The 20,163-nt window shown below is 49.5% G+C and overlaps 1 protein-coding gene across 1 annotated transcript in view; it reads left to right on the plus strand.

Annotated features, from left to right (window-relative positions):
- grm5b (glutamate receptor, metabotropic 5b) overlaps window positions 1-19,088 on the plus strand; it is a 62,256-nt gene extending 43,168 nt beyond the window's left edge. Inside the window, exons 7-18 of the mRNA XM_030381040.1 lie at window positions 3,560-3,819; window positions 5,466-5,587; window positions 5,752-5,876; window positions 6,113-6,281; window positions 7,075-7,201; window positions 10,753-10,870; window positions 12,402-12,588; window positions 12,700-12,858; window positions 14,042-14,167; window positions 14,881-15,063; window positions 15,295-15,461; window positions 17,498-19,088. Of these exons, the coding sequence (XP_030236900.1) occupies window positions 3,560-3,819; window positions 5,466-5,587; window positions 5,752-5,876; window positions 6,113-6,281; window positions 7,075-7,201; window positions 10,753-10,870; window positions 12,402-12,588; window positions 12,700-12,858; window positions 14,042-14,167; window positions 14,881-15,063; window positions 15,295-15,461; window positions 17,498-18,728 (2,974 nt within the window). The 3' untranslated portion in view covers window positions 18,729-19,088. The remainder of the gene's footprint in view (window positions 1-3,559; window positions 3,820-5,465; window positions 5,588-5,751; window positions 5,877-6,112; window positions 6,282-7,074; window positions 7,202-10,752; window positions 10,871-12,401; window positions 12,589-12,699; window positions 12,859-14,041; window positions 14,168-14,880; window positions 15,064-15,294; window positions 15,462-17,497) is intronic.
- Window positions 19,089-20,163: the final 1,075 nt, after the last annotated feature.

A 20,163-nucleotide genomic window follows, 5' to 3' on the forward strand; every position in this document is an offset into this window, starting at 1 on the left:
TATTTTAACTTGCTTAAGTAGACTTTTAAATAAAGTGACAGTCGTAAGCCTACTGGATGTCAATATCCTCATTCACAGTCTTTGCCTTGCGTCCCTGGTTTGCATATAAAAGAGGTGGGCATCAATGTGGGCATTTCTCTAAAGCCTTCCCTGCGTACTACAGCCAAAGGTCTGATGTCTTTGACGATGAAATTCACTAGCAAACCTGTTATCTGCTGTCGTTTCCTGTCTATTAAATCAGGCCGTTTGGTAAAGATGTTGAACAGGATACTCTGAACAGGAGTATGGTTGTCAGTCTTCCCTTCATTAGTGCTAGTGCCCAGTGTACTTTTGTTGTACTTTAGAACCCGAATTGCATATTTTCCAAGGAACGATGCTATTTATGTAATCTTTTTTGAGGTATTTAAACACACTTGAAGTGTAAGTCTGTGTTTGCTGCGCCAAAAGCTCACCAACTGCTGTCTTTCCTGCAATTGCCATATTGGAAGTGTGTGAAATGACATGCCAAAGACTAGTCGATGTCTCCTGCCAGGGTTGCCTAGTTACATCGACCTGTTGATTCGTCGGTTAGTCTATGCAGCCCCTGGTGTGTGTGTATGTAGCTGTGTGTGGGGGAAGCGGGGCCACCCTCTATCAGCGACGTTTATCCTCTGCATACACTCCTACTGGACGGTAGACCGCTATTCAGCTTGGGTATCTGGGTTGTGTATCTTAGTGGTGTATCTTGGTGGTGTATCTTGGTGGTGTAGCTGGGTGGTGTAGCTGGGTGGTGTGTTTGGGTGTTGCAGCAAAGGTATCTGATTGGTGTAGCTGGGTGATGTTGCTGGGTGTGTGGCCGGATGGGGTTGCTTGGTGGAGGGGCCTGGGGGTGTAGCTAGGTGTTTACAGGACATGATGGATGTCAGCCTCTGGAAATGCCATCCTTGTGATTTATCCTCTCTAGTCTGGGGAGAGACGTGTGAGAGAGGGAGGGGTGTGAGGACATAAGAGTTATTAAAGGGGATTATGATAACACACACACATTCACAAATTCACACACACACACACACACACACACACACACACACACACACACACACACACACACACACACACACCCTCACGCTCAGACACATACACACAGACACACACAAACACACACCCTCACGCTCAGTAACACACAGACGTACACAGACACACACACACTCACGCACGGAGACACAAAATATTTCATTGGAAATAAATGTGCCCTGTGTGAGTTATGCTGCTGTGTAAATCTGACAGGGGATTGTTCCTTCATTGGGGATTCAGTATAGACTGGTCATCGCTCTGGCGACGCTTTCCTTTCTTCCTCCGATTTCTTACCCTGCCTATCAATCAATCCCCCTTCACCACACTGTGAGGCGCTCATTAGTTTTCTGTTCCTCCCTCTGTTCCTGCTCGGGTCCCTCATGTCACTCTCTCTCTCTCTCTCTCTCTCTCTCTCTCTCTCTCTCTCTCTCTCTCTCTCTCTCTCTCTTTCTCTTTCTCTCTGCCTCTCTATGTCTCTTGCTCCGATCACTACTTGTTTATCCTTTTTTCAGAGAAAACAATCTGGGAGGGAATGACTTGTAGGCCTACACCTTGCGTCGTATTTGCATGTGTGTTGTGTTATGCGTGCGTGCATTTTCGTGGGTCTAAATTATATTAGGCTTCTGCTAGGCTGTTTTGAAAAGAGGGACAATTGAACTCCAAATCAAGATAACATCGAGATGAAAACAAACTCAACAATGATAGCACACTTTTCCATTATTCTTCAAAATAGATGGACTACACTATAATTACCATAATTTGGCTATTACACACAGTTTAATAATATGTTGTGTTGGAAACTTGGCAAAGGAAGTGTAACAAACAAAAGTATTTGTTCCACTTAGAAATGCAAATAATGTTAAACAATAGTGTTATTGTAATTTCATTAACAGTCGATTTATTCATGTTTTATGTGTACAACATCGTTTTAAGAATTATATATCATTATATGTAAATTAAGATTGTTTTGCTTATGAACACTCTCTCTCTTTCTCTCTCTCTCTCTTTCTCTCTCTCTCTCTCTCTCTCTCTCTCTCTCTCTCTCTCTCTCTCTCTCTCTCTCTCTCTCTCTCTCTCTCTCTCTTTCTCTCTCTCTCTCTCTCTCTCTCTCTCTCTCTCTCTCTCTCTCTCTCTCTCTCTCTCTCTCTCTCTCTCTCTCTCTCTCTCTCTCTCTCACACCCACATACTCTCTCGCTCTCTCTTTCCCCCAATCCCTAACCCAATCCCTCTCCTGTAAAATATGGCCTGATGGATATGTTGATGAGATGTTATGAGTCTGTTATCCAAAAGATGGTCATGGTCCAGTGAATATGTAAGGGATAATGCCCTTCGAGGTGTCCATTATCAGGAATTAATGGACAACGCGGAGGCCTTAGAACCGGCTGCCTCCGAGCAGTCCATTAATTCCTGATAATGGACACCTCGAAGGGCATTGTCCCGCTTATAGCATGGTCACTTGACAAAGACAATAAATGAAGACCATTAATTTATATTTTCATACGTTTTACAATCCAAATATAAAGTTTTACACAAGCCATAACTTAGTTTTCCTGGTAACGCCTGAGGGTTTGACTAATACCTGGAACAATCATTACCCTCCCGTAAGGTTCTTATGCAACGGAAACGTTGTTCACTCCTCTGAATAGGTACAATGCTAACGTTATGCATTGTACATATTTATAATTCGAAATTCGTCCCAGCCTTTATACCACAGATACTCTAGGTTCTATAGCATGTAACCACGTTGTCTAATTACAGTTTGATTCATTTTTCACAATTTACCAGCTCTCGTTTTGAAGACGAGAGCGCCAATCGACACGTCAATCGTTTCAATAGGAATCGCAATGGTCTATACGTTGCCAGAATGATTGCTTGCCCTCACCTCACCTCACCCTAACCTATAATGGCCATTAACAGCTTACCCCCTATAGCAGGCAAACTTTTGTCCATAATTACATCCTATTTTTCTTATCCTTTTTTGCATTTTAAATTGAGATTTGGACCAGGATTAATCCATATTATTTCTATGTCACCAACTGGATCACTATTCATCTAGAATGAGTTGTATTGTATTGTGTTAGTATTTGGTTTTCACTTAAGATCTTCTGAGGTGTCCAGCCGTCAGCTGGTTAGGCTGAGCTAGCCTGAGTGGGTATAGAGTGGGTCCAGCTGCAAGAGTTCAGGTGGTCTATGTTGGAGCTGAAGAGAGAACGTCTTCACATCTCCTCAGAATGACCTCTTTTCCCCATTATCATGATGTTGATTAAATAAAGTAGCAATTCTCTCTCCCTCTCGCTACTGTCTTATATCCGTGTCCCTCTGCTGACTTGTGTTTGTCTCTCTCTCTGTCATACTATCTCTCGTCCTATCTCTCTCTCTCTCTCTCTCCCCCTCTCTCTCTCTCCCTCTCTCTCTCTCTCTCTCTCTCTCTCTCTCTCTCTCTCTCTCTCCCTCTCTCTCTCTCTCTCTCTCTCTCTCTCTCTCTCTCTCTCTCTCTCTCTCTCCTTAGCGACGGCTGGGCCGACCGCTATGACGTGACGGACGGCTACGTCCGCGAGGCGGCGGGGGGCATCACCATCAAGCTCCAGTCGGCGGACGTCAAGTGGTTCGACGACTACTACCTGAAGCTGCGGCCGGACAACAACCACCGCAACCCCTGGTTCCCCGAGTTCTGGCAGCACCGCTTCCACTGCCGGCTCAAGGGACACCCCCAGGAGAACCCCAAGTACAACCGCACCTGTAGCAGTGAGTACGGCATTCCTACCTTCAGTGAGTAAACCCCCTCGCCCCCCTTTACGCCGCCGCCGCCCGCCGCCTGTGTTTCCATGGTGTGAGGCGTCCGGCCTTCTGCGTCCGCTGCTGTGGCTGATTCGGTGGACCGGCTCGTGTTTGGTGATGTTTCTTTCTTGTTTGCCTGCTTGCCAAATGTGTTTTTAACTGTTGGTAGGATAGGGAACTCCTATCAGGCCAAGAGGCTTCTAAGTGTAGGGGTGTAGGACACTATGGGAGGTAGAGGTGCAGCAGGGGAACAATGTTGAGGAAGTACCTTTGAAGTCCACGAGAGTAAGGTTTAGGGTTGTAACACTCCAGACTCCTAAACGTGTACGGTAATTGTTTTATCTGGGAGATACTCGTCTCATGGCTCACTGGTTGAATCACTGATGTGGATCATAGACCAGTCCTAATATGGAATACAATATCACAACATCAAGACACACATATATCATTTAAGTTGCAGTTAAGTGGTAACAGGCCGGCACACACAGAAGCAGACACAGACAGACACACAAACATTCACACAGACACACAGACACAAACAGACAGACAGACACACAAACGGACACACAGACCCACAGACACACACACAAAGACAGACACACACACAGACCGACACACATACAGGCCGACACACATACAGACACACAGAAAGGCACACAGACAGAAACACAGACAGACACAGACACACAGATGCGCCGATATCAAACACGTGCAACCACTGAGTCAGACGTGTAAAACAGGTGCTTCGACCATGGCCAATTATGGCGCCAAACTGCTCATCAAAACAAAGAGAGAGAAAGAGGTGGGGGGTGAGAGAGGGAGGAAAGGAGGGGATTGGAAGTGAGGCAGGGGGGTTCGGGGTGCGGTTCGGGGTGGGGGTGGGTATCTATTCGCTGTCAACAAAATAGGGTTGAGAATCATTTGCATATTTATGCGAATGCTATTTTAATAACAGATGATAATGAAAACCATGTGTGAGATCATCAACATACAAAATACATACACAAACACCAACCCACGCACATGCACACACACACACACACACACACACACACACACACATACACACACACACACACACACGTCACCTGAGCACATTCTCTTTCTTATTTCTTCCGTTGCCCTCTCTGTCTCTGTCTCTCTCGCTCCCCCTCTCTCTGTCTGTCGCTCTCTCTCCCCCTCTCTTTCCCTGTCTGTCTCCGTCTCTCTATGTCTGTCTCTCTCTGTCTCTCTTCCTCTGTCTCTCTCCCCCTCTTTGCGTCTTTGTCTCTCTCTCCTTCCTTCTGTGTTATTCCATCCATTCATAGTCCAAACGGTGTGTGAGTGCTGCTTCAAAGGAGCTGCTGCACTTTAATAAAAGAGGGCATCAATTGCAAATGAACAGAGACAGGAGAGGGCAGAGAAGATAGATGAGGGGGCGGAGAATTGAAGGAGGAAAAGATACAAAATAAACAAAGGAGATGGACTTGTAATGTAACAGTAAGAGAAATACTGATTTTGTTTCAGGAAGGAAAAGTGAAGTGGAGAGTTGTTCTGATGGTAGTGCTTGTTCTTTTCATCCTTCTTCACCTAATCCCTTGCCCCCCTCTCCTCTCTCCCTATCACACACACACACACACACACACACACCCGTACAGAGCGCGAGTCTCTTCGCCAGCAGTATGCCCAGGACACTAAGATGGGGTTTGTGATAAACGCCATCTACTCCATGGCGTACGGCCTGCATAACATGCAGCAAGCCCTCTGCCCCGGCTACCAGGTGAGCAGCAGACGGAGCTTGTATGGACGGATGGATTATTTGATGGGTGTAACTTTCGTCCATAAGTTGTCCGCAAATACGGGCGACTGATTAAAATCTGTGTGTGATGATTGCCACGGTGTGTTCAAACGATGAAGTGAACCTTCTCCGTTGCTGCGCGGCAGGGCCTCTGCGATGCGATGCGACCCATCGATGGAGCCACACTGCTGGATTTCCTCATGAAAACCAACTTCACAGGCGTGTCCGGGGAGGGGATCCTGTTCGACGCCAACGGAGATTCACCTGGCAGGTAGGTGCTCTAGGCGGGTAGGTGGACAGAGACGGGGGAGACGGTTGATGTCGTTGAAACGATGCGGTAAGGTTAACGGCATGGAGTGTTCCTGCTGTACAGGATTGTTTTCAAGTGTGAAGTTGACATTTGTGCTCTGGAATGGGGCCGGTATCTTGTTGACGAGAGCCTAAAGACCACACCCTGTCCTTTGTTCTCCATTCCTTCCCTTTGACCCGTGCGTCGGCTTGTCCCAGGTATGAGATCATGAATTTCAAGAAGATGGGCAAGGACTACTACGACTACATCAATATCGGCACCTGGGACCGCAGGGGCTTGAGGATCGACGACGACGAGGTCTGGGCCAGCAAGGACGCCATCCTGAAGTCTGTGTGCAGTGAGCCCTGTGATAAAGGACAGATCAAGGTAACAGACGAGACACCAATTGCAGGAGGATCACTATGTACGCACATACTTACCGACTTAAAGGCCTTATCAAACCAAAGTCGGTGCCTTTAAGCGACCTTTATAAGTAAAATCACAGTTGGCAGTCAATCCCGTGCTATGAGATACAGCCAACAATAGAGCAATGGAATTGGACTAAATATGGCATGTTGGCCGCTGTTTACCAGAAGGAAGAACAAATATAACAAATAACAAATAATATAACACATACCTGCATTGAATAATTGTATTATATAGTTTGGCCTTTATGTTGGCATTGAAGTAATTAAACTATAGGTTTACCAATTTGGACCTAAGAGACTTTTTTTTTGTGGGCATAGTTACATCTGGGGGGGAGGATTGTCTATTGGTTAGAGTATCTGAAATGGGCAACTGAAATGTTCTGGGTTCGAACCCCAATGGCGGCGGGCTACCTGCCCCTACCTACTCAATAATAACAACAGAAAATCCAAGGGTCACCTTGGATCAAAGGGTCTGCAAAATCACTGAATAGTAAATCCATCCATGATCGGGGTTGTATTCATGGATTTGTTGGCACAACAACTGATTTGGTCAAATTCAGAAGAAGAGGGTTGGAACGACGACATTGTCGTGCATGGATGTGAATGACATCAGTGTGTGTGTGTGTGTGTGTGTGTGTGTGTGTGTGTGTGTGTGTGTGTGTGTGTGTGTGTGTGTGTGTGTGTGTGTGTGTGGTTGGTGTCTGTGTGTAACCGTATCCCGCGGCGCCCCCCCCCCCCCCCCCCCCCCCCAGGTGATCCGTAAAGGCGAGGTGAGCTGCTGCTGGACCTGCACCCCCTGTAAGGAGAACGAGTTTGTGTTCGACGAGTACACCTGCCGCGCCTGTGAACTTGGCTCCTGGCCCACCGACGACCTCACAGGTGTGTTATTGGCAATGTGTGTGTGAGTGTGTGTGCGTTTCATGGGTTGTATATCTGTGTGCATGCCTATGACCATTTAAAGGTCCCAGGCAGTCACCGGCTAAATGCGGTTTATCTGAACAAAAAAAGAATCGTCTAGGCTATTATCGCAATCAGCGTACCAATTATGTAAGCAGGGAAACAAAGTGAGAGAGAACTAACTCCTCACCTCCTCCTCCCCCTCCCCATCCTTCCCTTCCACCTCCCTCTAATTAGTTTTTGACATGCTCAACGCTATTCTACTCATTCTGCATCAGCGGCAGCGTCTCACGAAAATACGTTTCCAAGGCGATTGGACTTCCTATTTCCCCCCGGTGGCTGCGGCCCGCAGCCGCTGGCTACAGCTCGGGCTACAGCTCGCGCTACAGCTCGGGCTACAGCTCGGGCTACAGCTCGGGCTACAGCTCGGGCTACAGCTCGCGCTACAGCTCGGGCTACAGCTCGGGCTACAGCCCGCGCTACAGCCCGCGCTACAGCTCGCGCTACAGCCCGCGCTACAGCCCGCGCTACAGCTCGCGCTACAGCTCGGGCTACAGCCCGCGCTACAGCTCGGGCTACAGCTCGCGCTACAGCTCGGGCTACAGCTCGCGCTACAGCTCGGGCTACAGCTCGCGCTACAGCTCGGGCTGTAGCGCGAGCTGGCTGATTATCCCTGTCTGCCGGGCGGCGTGATTAGAACATGAAGGGAACAATGAGGCTGACGCAGGATCAGCTGCTCGACTAGCTACAAAAACGACCATCGCAGTGAGAACGAACGGCAAGAAACACAAAAACGAAACAGCGTGTTGTGGACAAGGATATGGTCAACAGTTGGAGGCGGAAACGGAAAAGCCACCCACAGCCAATTACAAGGGAGGGGGATATGTCTGGGTGCATCCATGAATACATCGCTGTGTGGTCATTAGAACAGCCGTGCGTTTGCCCATGTTTTATGTTGATGGATGGATGGATGGATGGACGGACGGACGGACGGACGGACGGACGGACGGACGGACGGACGGACGGACGGACGGATGGATGGATGGATGGATAGATGAATGATAGACAGATGGAGGGATGACAGGGAGACAACCTTAGTTTTGGGATGGAAAGAGTATGGCAGCCTCTGTGAGTGTAAACAGCAGCCAGAAGTAGATGGTGTAGATAAAAGCCAGTGAAAGAGAGAGAACAACAGAGAGGAGATATTAAGAGACTAGTAGATGAGGAGAGAGAGAGAGAGGGAGAAAGAGAGAGAGAGAGAGAGAGAGAGAGAGAGAGAGAGAGAGAGAGAGAGAGAGAGAGAGAGAGAGAGAGAGAGAGAGAGAGAGAGAGAGAGAGAGAGAGAGGGAGAGAGAGAGAAGGAACGAGGCGTTAGTGAGGTGAGAGACTAAATTAGGTTGTGACAGAAGCAGCAGGCATGAGAGCAGAGCGGGGAGGATTACCTCTGGGACTCAGCGCTCTCGCTGATCAGGGAAGCTCCGCACACACTCTGAGCTCTCAGACCCTTTGAGGGAGTACTGAGACAAAGCCTCAGATGGACTAAAACCTCTCGTGAGCTGCCCCCGCAGATCTGACCAGCTCTTAGGACAGATAGCCAATAAACCCTAAAGGAGAGGTATAAAGTTGTACTAAATCACTGAAGGTTGGTGTGTTGCAACAAGGCAAACGTAGCACTTATTTCAAACTTCAAAGTGTACATTTTTGTGATGATGAATGCAGAACATTTTATGGCAGTCTTTAAACTGGAATCGGTATTTAGTAGAACCTCGGACAGGATGTTTCTTGTTATGTATTCAGCGTACAATATAAAACCAAGCCTAGATTCCAAAACCAATGCAAGCCTTTATATTATCCCACCTCACCATGGGAGATTTCATCCAAAAATGTCCCTGGCACCCTGTCTTTATATCTTTATTCAATATAATGTTACCTACCAAACATGCTGCACAGCAGCACAGCTTTGCAATTTCCTGAAACAAAACAACCTCCTACAATAGGAGTGGCTATGATTTAGGTCCCAGTTTTATGTGTCTTGTGTTGCTGCTGCTGCTACTTCAGTATCAATGACTCAACCCGGCTTGTGGTTCAGCACTCAACTGCCTTGCCTGCCTTTATGTCTCCCTCAACTCTGTTTCAATTACAGTCACCAAACACTGTTTATCTCCCTAATCACATCTACATCACCCATTCAATAAAGCTGATTGATTTTAAAAGACTTAAACACTGATATACTGCCACTTAAAGTGCCCTTGCCACGCCTTACAGTCTGCTTGTATATGTGTGTGTGTGTGTGTGTGTGTGTGTGTGTGTGTGTGTGTGTGTGTGTGTGTGTGTGTGTGTGTGTGTGTGTGTGTGTGTGTGTGCGTGTGTGTGAGTCAGAAAGAGAGAAAGACGACAAAAGTATATTATAATAATAATAATAATGCATTGAATTTATATAGCGCTTTTTCCTAGACACTCAAAGACGCATTTACATTGAAGGGGGGGACCTCACTCACCACCACCAGTTATGTGTGTGTGTGTGTTAGTGAGAGAGATTTAGTATCAGAATATGGCAATGAAAATATATTCAGTGCTTGCGTAGTTGCGGACCTACATGCGTGAGTGTGTGTGTGCGTCCGTGTGTGCGTGTGCATATGTGCACATTAAGCGTCCCCGGTGTCGTGTCTGTGCTCGGCCAGCCAGGTGGTAATTCTGGAGCTTATGTTACGGTGGACGGTAATTACATCTGTCCCTTTAATTAATGCCACTTCATCATGCCCTACCTCCACACCGAAGACAGGGATGGAGAGGATGGAAGGGGGGGGGGGGCACCAGAGAGAGACGGATGATGGGGTGACAGGGGACAGGAGAGGCGTGGGCAGATAAATACAGAGTAGCAAAGGAAGACAGGGGGGGGAGAAGAAGATGCACGCACACACACACACAAATGCACACACACACACACAAACACACACACACAAACACACACATACTAAGATGCCAGCGAACACATGCAAGCAAACTTATGCACACACACACACACACACACACACACACACACACACACACACACACACACACACACAAGCACATGCGCACAGTGCACACACCAAACCCACTCCAAAGGAGCTGCTGAAACTAAGTGCCGGATGAGGGATGACTAAAATCAAGAAGTACAGCATAATGGAAGGCAAAGAGCAGGAAAGGAGGAACTGTTGAGAGACAGGAAGGAGAGATGGAAGGAAGTAGATAACGATAGAGATAACCGTTTGTTAAAAAGATGGAGATGGGATTTTTGCGAGGGGAGTGACAGTGAGTGAGTCAAAGACAGAGAGCTAAAAGGACTGTTTAATGTGGGCTGGAGGATCAAGAATAAGACCTGCTGTAGAACAACCACTTAAGAAGAATCGTATTATCCTCATGCTTTGTGCTCACCCTTATTACACTCTGAAACGACAATGAAATAAGCGAGAGCGAGACAGATGAATGCAAAGAATTCATAGAACTTAGGGTTTACTTGTTTGATTGATGTTGCTGTCCCCGCCCATCAGGCTGTGATCCAATCCCAGTGGAGTATCTGCGCTGGGGGGATCCTGAGCCAATCGCTGCCGTTGTCTTCGCCTGTCTGGGCCTCATGTTCACATTCTTTGTGACGGCTGTCTTCATCAGGTATAATCCCCCTCTCCCATTCTGTGCACCGTCAGACACATGAATACTGTCCCTTGAGCAACACACTTTACTTTTAACTGTTGTCGCCAGAACATTGGCCTCATGGGTATCTGTACCCTGCATGCTTCTGGGGGAATGAGAGGCAGTAATAGTTTTGTGATTCATGGTAGTGGCTAGACAATAGTAAAATAGCATGTTTATGTGATCATACAACTCTTTTTTTCGTTGTATATGTTTAAACAAATTTCTGTTTCATTGCTGGTCTCGATCCTCCTCTGTCCTCTTCTAATTTGTGTTTAAAATTAATTGTATTGAGCGTGTTAAAGGATTTGGCCTGTTGGCTCTATGTCCAGATGTAAATCGAATCCGCCAATATCTTTGTTCAACTCACCTCCTCTGATGGTGTCGGCACGCTCCCAAATGTGTTGGCGAGCCTTTCAGATCCATTATACTCCAACAAGTGTTAAGCATCTCCCATAGCCTCTTTGTGCGTCCAACACAAATAAGGGCACACAAACGGCCCTGGATAGTTTTTTTTCTCCAATAGTGCCCGCAAACAACCAAATCCACAAGATACTGTCTTTGTTTAAATGCTTGGATTCTAAATTCTGAGTGAAGACCTTGGCTGCATCACATGCAGAATGATCATTCTGAATTCTGCAGTGTAGAGTGTAATTTGAATAAGTTATGAGGGTGAGTGTTGGAGGGAGTGTTCTCAAACCGATTGGAATGCAGCCTACGCATTCACACTGCTCAGTTCTGGTTGTATGAATGGAGGAGGAACGAGACTGTCAACTGAACACAAATATTTTCCCCACTGCATTGCAACCGGTGGGTTGGGCGTGCGCAGCGACCCTGAAATCTCAGAATGCTAATGTTGCGTTCAGATCAGTTAGAAAAACACACCCTTGCAAACTTGCCCGTGCAAGTTATTTGCATTTTGCTTTGCACTCAGAATACAGAGTAATCACCTAGAATAATGAATAATGCCTATTACGCTGACGATTCTAATCGTACAACTCAGTCTCTAAGTCTGTGAGCATGCTCAGTGGCACTTTAACACAGAAACCAAACTTCTGGATTTGTTCATTTGTGGGCGATATTGGAGAAAGCCACCCAGTCAGGGCAGTTTGTATGCACTTACCTTGGTTGGACTACAATTTACCTTGGTTGTACAAAAATATACATTTTTGATTGCTGATGAAACACTAGATTGGAACATAATGGATGACAATTGATCGCCAACTGTCCGGTTGTGGAACACTTCTTCGAGTGGACAGGCGGGGAGATTAACAAAATGAAAGGTTGATTTACATCTGCTCATAGACAATGTCAACAATCAACCTGGGCTCTTAGCAAACCTGCCAAATCATTTTAACACTTACAGAGTTAATATTCATTTGTTTAATCATACATTCCTGTAATTATTGTTATTATAATTATTATGATTAAAAGCAAGAGGCCATTTGCTGTCCACGCGGTCCCAATAGTCTTGGGGGTACAGCTCTAATGCGTGTGTCCACGGCCCCAGGTTCAGAGACACCCCGGTGGTGAAGTCCTCCAGCCGGGAGCTTTGCTACATCATCCTGGCTGGGATCTGTCTGGGCTATCTGTGCACCTTCACACTCATCGCCAAGCCCCACGTCATGCACTGCTACCTGCAGCGGCTGGGCATCGGCCTGTCCCCCGCCATGAGCTACTCTGCCCTGGTCACCAAGGTAACCCCTCGCCATAAGGGCGGAGCTCTGCAGTGTTTTCGTCACGCTATGGCCCATGATGGCTCACGTTAGTGTCCTTATCCCTATTCAACGCATGTGTGCCTTCTGCAGACCAACCGCATCGCGCGGATCCTGGCCGGCAGCAAGAAGAAGATCTGCACCAAGAAGCCGCGCTTCATGTCGGCCTGCGCCCAGCTCATCATCGCCTTCCTGCTCATCCTGCTGCAGCTGGGTATCATCGTGGCTCTGTTCCTCATGGAGCCCCCGCAGGTAGGGCTCCGCGCTCTGGAGGCGCTCAGCATGCCGACCAGACAGGGATGCCGACCAGCCTGGTTTAAACTCCTCAGTAGGCTGAGAGGGTCTGCGCATCTAAGAAGGTCTGCGACAGAACCAACGCAGATTTTCATTGAAGTGCTTCAATTTACTCTCCAGTAACTAATTCACATAAATGTGTACATAAGAAGCAGTGTAGCGTTATCTTAATCCCAACTTTTCCAGCAACGAGTTTTAAATAAGAAAGGGAACCGCTAGAACGCGACTCTTCGAGACGGGTAGAAAAAAATGAAAGAAAATCCCAGTGATTGACAGATTGACAGTAGTAGGTTAGGTTATTTATGCAGCATTTATGTGGCCTGTCCTCTCTGTTGTCTCGTCTACATTTCTGAAAGCATCACTTTGCGTGAATGCTATCATCAGAATTTACATTCATGATGCATCTGGTTTCGTGATACTTATTTGCTTGGATGTTGTTGCTTAATTGCCTGCATTTGCGCGGATGACACAGTCTCCTCTCAAAAATGAAAGTGAACCACTACTCAGCTCTCTGTGTCGGTGACATAGCAGGTTTTTGGGGGATAAGCGTTTAGTTTATTTTTAGGTTGCTACTGCAAGGCACAGATGGACAGTCTCGCCATTTCAATTTCCCGTGGAAGTGGCCCAATCCTGCTCGGCTCCGTTATTCTTTTAGACTCCCAATTGATTGGCTGCCAGTGGATTTCCAAGTTGCCAGCCGCCTCTCAGGGGCCGCGATATCAAGGCAGCACCATCAAGTTGCATTAGCTCCGTGCCAGACCCTCTGTGCTAATGCCTGTGTTGTGCTGCCTGTGTAAATACTTTAGAAATATGCAAATCAGAGGGCACTCTGGTTGACACAGCGTGGTCACGGTGGCAGATAGAAAAAACAACACACCGCCAGACATGACAAACACAAACAAAGCCTGTGATGTCAAAGTGCTATTTCAGGACTTTTTCACTATTTGGTAATTTAGCAGCAGAGGCTTTCATCCAAAGGGACTTGCAGTGATTTATCTGAGCTGCACGCCGTTAAAGAGAAGGAAGGTGTTGTGCGCCTCACATTGGAACCCCTGCAGGTAACGACAGCATTAGACTCTCCTGCTGCCCGTGCTTCTGTCTGAGGACATGTGAGTCAGTGTGGTGCTGCTGCTGTCCCCAGGTGATCCACGACTACCCCAGCATCCACCAGGTCAACCTGATCTGCAACACCACCAACCTGGGGGTGGTGGCGCCGCTGGGCTACAACGGCCTGCTCATCCTCAGCTGCACCTTCTACGCCTTCAAGGTACCGGCCACACGGCTCCTCGCTATGCCCTCACTGGTGGTAAAGGAATGCACAATGGGCTGTCGGATATCCATCCAGTTAGCGGGTGTTGATTCAGGTATAAGGGTTTGGTCTCCCCAGCGGGATCCGGTACGTGGAGACGGGGGGCTGGGTATTGTATGTCTATAGGGTGCAATGAAAAACATCCTAGAGACTGAGTGTGTCTTTCTTCTCCTGATTTATTTCCTTATGAAACAGGATCAGAAAGGACTATATGATCCCCCGGGATTTTAATTAGATTTTTACAAACGCAACAAAGCACATTAGCCCGATGAGTGTGGGTCCAATGCAGGCTTCATAAACCTGGAGGAGGGAGGGGTTTTAGAGAACCGTTGGGATATTACTGCCTGGCCAGCAGCAGGTCTGTCAAGGAGACAAAGCGAAATTGATTTGATTCGACAAAATAGCTTGTACACAGACTCTGCCGGAATGTTCCGCATTCAAGAGTTGAATAATATTGCAGTGGAAATGAGCGAACGCGGTTCATTAATGTGTCTCAGAGTTCAGTCTCTGTTGTCGGTGCAGAGCGAGGGAGTGATACAAAAAGCACAACAGGTCACAACCCGCCGTGCCGGTGAAGAAGGAGTCCTAAGGGTCATTATGTTGCACCGGTGACTCACTCACCACCTTCCCCATCGCAAGCACACCACTCACAAGGCTCTCTCCCCGCGCAGACCCGCAACGTTCCGGCCAACTTCAACGAGGCCAAGTACATCGCCTTCACTATGTACACCACCTGCATCATCTGGCTGGCCTTCGTGCCCATCTACTTCGGCTCCAACTACAAGATCATCACCATGTGCTTCAGTGTCAGCCTCAGTGCCACCGTGGCGCTCTGCTGCATGTTTGTACCCAAGGTAGGGGCTAAAATGGGGGACTATTCGGTCAAACTTGGAGTGAACCTCAACCCCCGGGGCTTTCACTTTGATTTGTAGGTTTTCCTAAATAGTGCTTCAGGGTTTGAGGTTCAAAGCTCAACTTCTATGCTTTGATGTTCATCCACAACTCGCCTTTACTCCTATAATCTCATAAACAAGTACAGGTGTTCCTTCCACCAGAGTGCTACCTCTGACCGTCTCGTGTTCCAGGTGTACATCATCCTGGCCAAGCCGGAGCGCAATGTGCGCAGTGCCTTCACCACCAGCACCGTGGTGCGCATGCACGTGGGCGACGGCAAGTCCTCCTCGGCCGCCAGCCGCTCCTCCAGCCTGATCAACCTGTGGAAGAGGAGAGGCTCCGCCGGGGAGACGCTGAGGTACGGCCGCGTGTCCGTGTGTGCATGCGGCGTGCGTGCGTTTGTGTGTGAGTGAGTGTGTGCGACGTGCGTGTGGGTCTGCGTGCCTGCATGTGCGCGTGAGTCTGTGCATGCGTGCTTGTGTGTGCGTGCGAGTGTGTGTGCGTGCGCTCAAGTGTGTGGGTCTGTGTGTGCGTGTGTGTGTCTGTCGCCTGTAAAATGCAATAAAGAAATTGAACCTCGTTTATGGCAGGTCAAGGTCTGGTTAGATCACAGTCGATGGGACCATTTCAGTAATAGCCCCATTTTGGGAGCACATTTAAGGTGTGTGTGTATGTGTGTGTTTGAGTGTGAGGGCTGCTTGTGTGTGCGTATCTGCGTGTGTGCGCGAGCATATGTTGTAGCGTCCATGAGAGTCATTCTCCACGGCCGACCCAGAGAGAGAGAAAGAGAGAGAGAGAGAGAGAGAGAGAGAGAGAGAGAGAGAGAGAGAGAGAGAGAGAGAGAGAGAGAGAGAGAGAGAGAGAGAGAGAGAGAGAGAGAGAGAGTCTTGATGGTTGCTGTGACCCTGAGGTGAACTGGTGACAGAGTCCTCATGGAGGCAGGAGGGAGAGGAGCAAACCAGAGAGAGTGTGCAAGTCAGGGATGGGAGAGCGTCATGGTTAAACATGACAAAGGAATAAAAGGGGATCAGAGTATGTACTGAGGGAGAGACTCAGTGGCCTGCCTCCAGGCTGTCCACCAGTCATCTGTAGAAGAGACTCCCTGATGGAAGCCCACAGAGGGAGTGACCTGCTCTGGCTCATCATACTGGGGGACCCAGGCTTTCAATCAGGTCCTCATCTGTCAGGATCAAGATCAGGGTCAGGATCTAGATCTAGTCCCTCCATCTATTTTTCTGTCCTGTGTGTGTGTGTGTGTGTGTGTGTCAGTGTGTGTGTCAGTGTGTGTGTGTGTGTGTGTGTGTGTGTGTGTGTGTGTGTGTGTGTGTGTGTGTGTGTGTGTGTGTGTGTGTGTGTGTGTGTGTGTGTGTGTGTGTGTGTGTGTGTGTGTGTATGCACATGAGCTGGCAGGCACTCTCTAAGAGATCATTGTATAATCTGAAGGTTATGTTCATGTTAATCTCTCAGCTTTTCATATTTTTTGGGGACGATCTCAGCTCTTTCAGGAGTGCTTGATTTACATTTGACTCATTTAAAACAGCTCAGCTGTCAATTCAAATAGCAAAACGAAGCATCAGGCACAGGACAGTTGGACATGTATTTTCACAAGCTGTTGCCTGGCGGCTTATCTGCCCGCCTGAGGCGATGGCCACATCCCAGCATCAACCACTGTGGTGCCACGGCCTCACTCCACCCAGGGGAGGGAGAATGTCTATCAGTGCACATCAGTGAGGGTGTCTGCAATGTGTGCATGCATGCGTGTGCTTGTGTGTTTGTGTGTGTGTGTGTGTGTGTGTGTGTGTGTGTGTGTGTGTGTGTGTGTGTGTGTGTGGGTGTGTGTGTGTGTGTGTGTGTGTGTGTGTGTGTGTGTGTGTGTGTGTGTGTGTGTGTGTGTCTGTGCGTGTGAGTCCGTACGTGGGTAATTGTGTGTCTGTGGTTGTGTGTGTGTGTGTGTGTGTGTGGGTCCTTCGGCTGAGTCATTTCAGTTCTTTACACGCCAGTGATGGTGGTCTGTGGTTTAATCAGAGGTTCCCCGATAGATTAATCACACTAATTAACCTGACAAAGGTGAGAGAGAGAGAGAGAGAGACAGAGAGAGAGAGAGAGAGAGAGAGAGAGAGAGAGAGAGAGAGAGAGAGAGAGAGAGAGAGAGAGAGAGAGAGAGAGAGAGAGAGAGAGAGAGAGAGAGGGGGAGAGGGGGAGAGGGGGAGAGGGAGGGAGAGGGAGAGGGGGAGAGAGAGAATGATCAAAGAAAAAAACAGTGGAGCGAGAGGGAGCGTCATTTTATTTTTTTTGTCTTTAAAACAGACAAAAACACACAGCCTTAACACATCCAGCCATCCCACCACTGCCCATCCTCCTCCTTCTCTGACCCCCCTCCCCTCCCCCCTCCAGCTCCAACGGTAAGTCGGTGTCCTGGGCCCAGACGGAGCGCAGCAGCTCCCGGGGGAACCACCTGTGGCAGCGGCTCTCCTTCCACATCAAGCGCAAGGAGAGCAACCAGACGGCCGTGATCAAGCCCTTCACCAAGAGCTCGGAGGGCCGCTACTGCGGCGCCGGGGACCTGCCCCCCCACGTGCCCCTGCCCTCCATGCCCTCCATGCCCTCCTTCTCCATGCACACCGACCCGGGCACCGACAAGACCCTGTACGACCTGTCGGAGGACGAGGAGCGCTACCCCATCGCCTACCGCTCGCAGACGCCCTCGCCCATCAGCACCGTCAGCCAGCGGCTGGGGGCGGGGCTGGGGGAGGAGCCCCCGGTGTTGATCGTGCCTCAGTACGGCGGCGTGCCCGTGGTGGGCGGGGTTGCAGGCGGCGTGGTGGGGTGCGTGCCCGGGGGCGTGGCATGCGTCTCGGTAGGCGGGCCGGCGGTCGCCAGGGGCGACTGTCACGTGGTCGCCGGCGCCGCCGTCGTCCACCCGGGCCAGAGCACCCTGATGGACCAGATCAGCTGCGTGGTGAACCGCTTCACCGCCAACATCTCGGAGCTCAACAGCATGATGCTGACCGCCTCGCCCACCCACTCGCACGCGCACACACCCAACGCCACCGCCGCCGCCGACCCCTACCTCCCCCCCGACCCCTACCTCCCCCCCGACCCGTACCACCCCGCCGACCCGTACCACCCCGCCGACCCCTACCACCCCGCCGACCCGTACCTGCTGCCCCGCGACCTCCAGATGCCCCCCACCCTCATCGCCTACGCTGACATCCAGCCCCTCCCCCCCGTGGAGTCCGGCCGCGGCGGCCTCCCCCTCCACATCCCCCCTCCCCCGCCCCACTCGCCGTACCCGCCCCCTTACCCCGTGCACCAGCACCACCACCACTGTCTCCCGCTGGCCTCCCCCCGGTCCCGCTCCCCCATGCGGGGGCTGGGCGGCCCCCCGTCCCCCTGCTCCGCCGACTCGCCGCTGCGGCGGGCCGAGCTGGAGGAGGAGCTGATGATGGCGCTGACCCCGCCATCCCCGTTCCGGGACTCCCTGGCGTCCAGCAGCGGCTCCCCCGTCTCGGAGCTGGGCATGTATCTCCCGCCGGCGCCCTCCCACCCGCCGCCGTCGCCGCCCTCCCCCCGCTACAGCAGACTGAGCCTGCGGAACTACAGCCAGAGCTCGTCCTCGCTGTGAGGGCCCCGCCCCGCCCGGCCTGCAGGGGAGGGGCCCCGCGGAAACACAGGAGAGCAGAGGAGACGCGGCGACCACACGTCATGGACCCAGCCAGACAGCCGGTGGAGGGGGAGGGGGGTCGCGGCGAGCTCCTCCTGTCCGTCCCCAGGTGAGGGAGGGGGATGAGGGGACGGTGCTGCGGTCATCAGACGGTCACACTGCTGTGTTTGTGTTTACAGTACATTAAGGGTTTTCAGTGAGGTGCACATACCGGACCCTGCCACTGTTTCCTAGTGTTGTCTCTCAAGAGAGGGTGAGAGCGAGAGGAGTTAAACTGCCCCCCCCCCCACACACACACACACACACACACACACACACACACACACATGCACATACATTCACACACACACACACACACACACACACACACACACACACACACACACACACACACACATTCCACCCGATTCCATTGACCTACAGTAAATCGTTTTGTTGTCCGTAAATTGCCAGAAGTGGTTCTCTAGAGCAGTCTAGTGCAGTGATGTTACAAAGGTAGCGGCCTTAAGTGAACACGGCTGACAACTAATTAGAACTTATGTGTCTGTGTATGTGTGCGTGTGCGTGTGCGTGTGCGTGTGCGTGTGTGTGTGTGTGTGTGTGTGTGTGTGTGTGTGTGTGTGTGTGTGTGTGTGTGTGTGTGTGTGTGTGTGTGTGAGAGCATGAATCCATGAATCTGGTGGAAAGAGATTGAGATTGTACAGGTTTCACTAAGACCCCCCCATACACACACATGCAAACACACACACACACACACACACACACACACACACACACACACACACACACACACACACACACACACACACACACACACATACAGACACACACACACACACACATACATACATACACACTCAATAACATAACCTTAAAACATATAATAATTTCAGACCCTGTCTCTAGTTGATCTTTTCTATTCTATCTTTTATTTTTGTTTTACTTAATGCAGGCCATGGATTTGGAACTTTCTTTGAGTTTGGGTTGAATGTTGGTTTCTTGTGGAGCAGAAGGGACCAAATCGTTGTGATGGACAAATGAGGGACAACGACTTGCAGTTCTGATGTCTTTCCTTCTGATGGTAATTAAGCATAGCCAGCAAGAGACGTATTATAGTATAACCAACGTTGTCGTAACAACTTTAAGCAGAAATTGACCTTGTCAGTTTATTTCCTCTAATTTATGTTTCCATTTGTCTTTAAGACATTTTTTGTTTACTTCTTCATCTCTTTTGAAACCAAATATGAAGAGATGGAATATGCGTCATCGTCCTTTTCTTAAGCTAATTATTCCACTTTGAATAGGTATATGCAGGCCCATCATTGGAGTATCTCTGAGCTCCCCAAGTAAAGAGGATACAAGGCTCTGTCATTGTGCTGAGGCGGCCAGATAAAAA

This window comes from Gadus morhua, chromosome 16, assembly GCF_902167405.1.
Source record: "Gadus morhua chromosome 16, gadMor3.0, whole genome shotgun sequence".
Lineage (NCBI taxonomy): Eukaryota > Metazoa > Chordata > Actinopteri > Gadiformes > Gadidae > Gadus > Gadus morhua.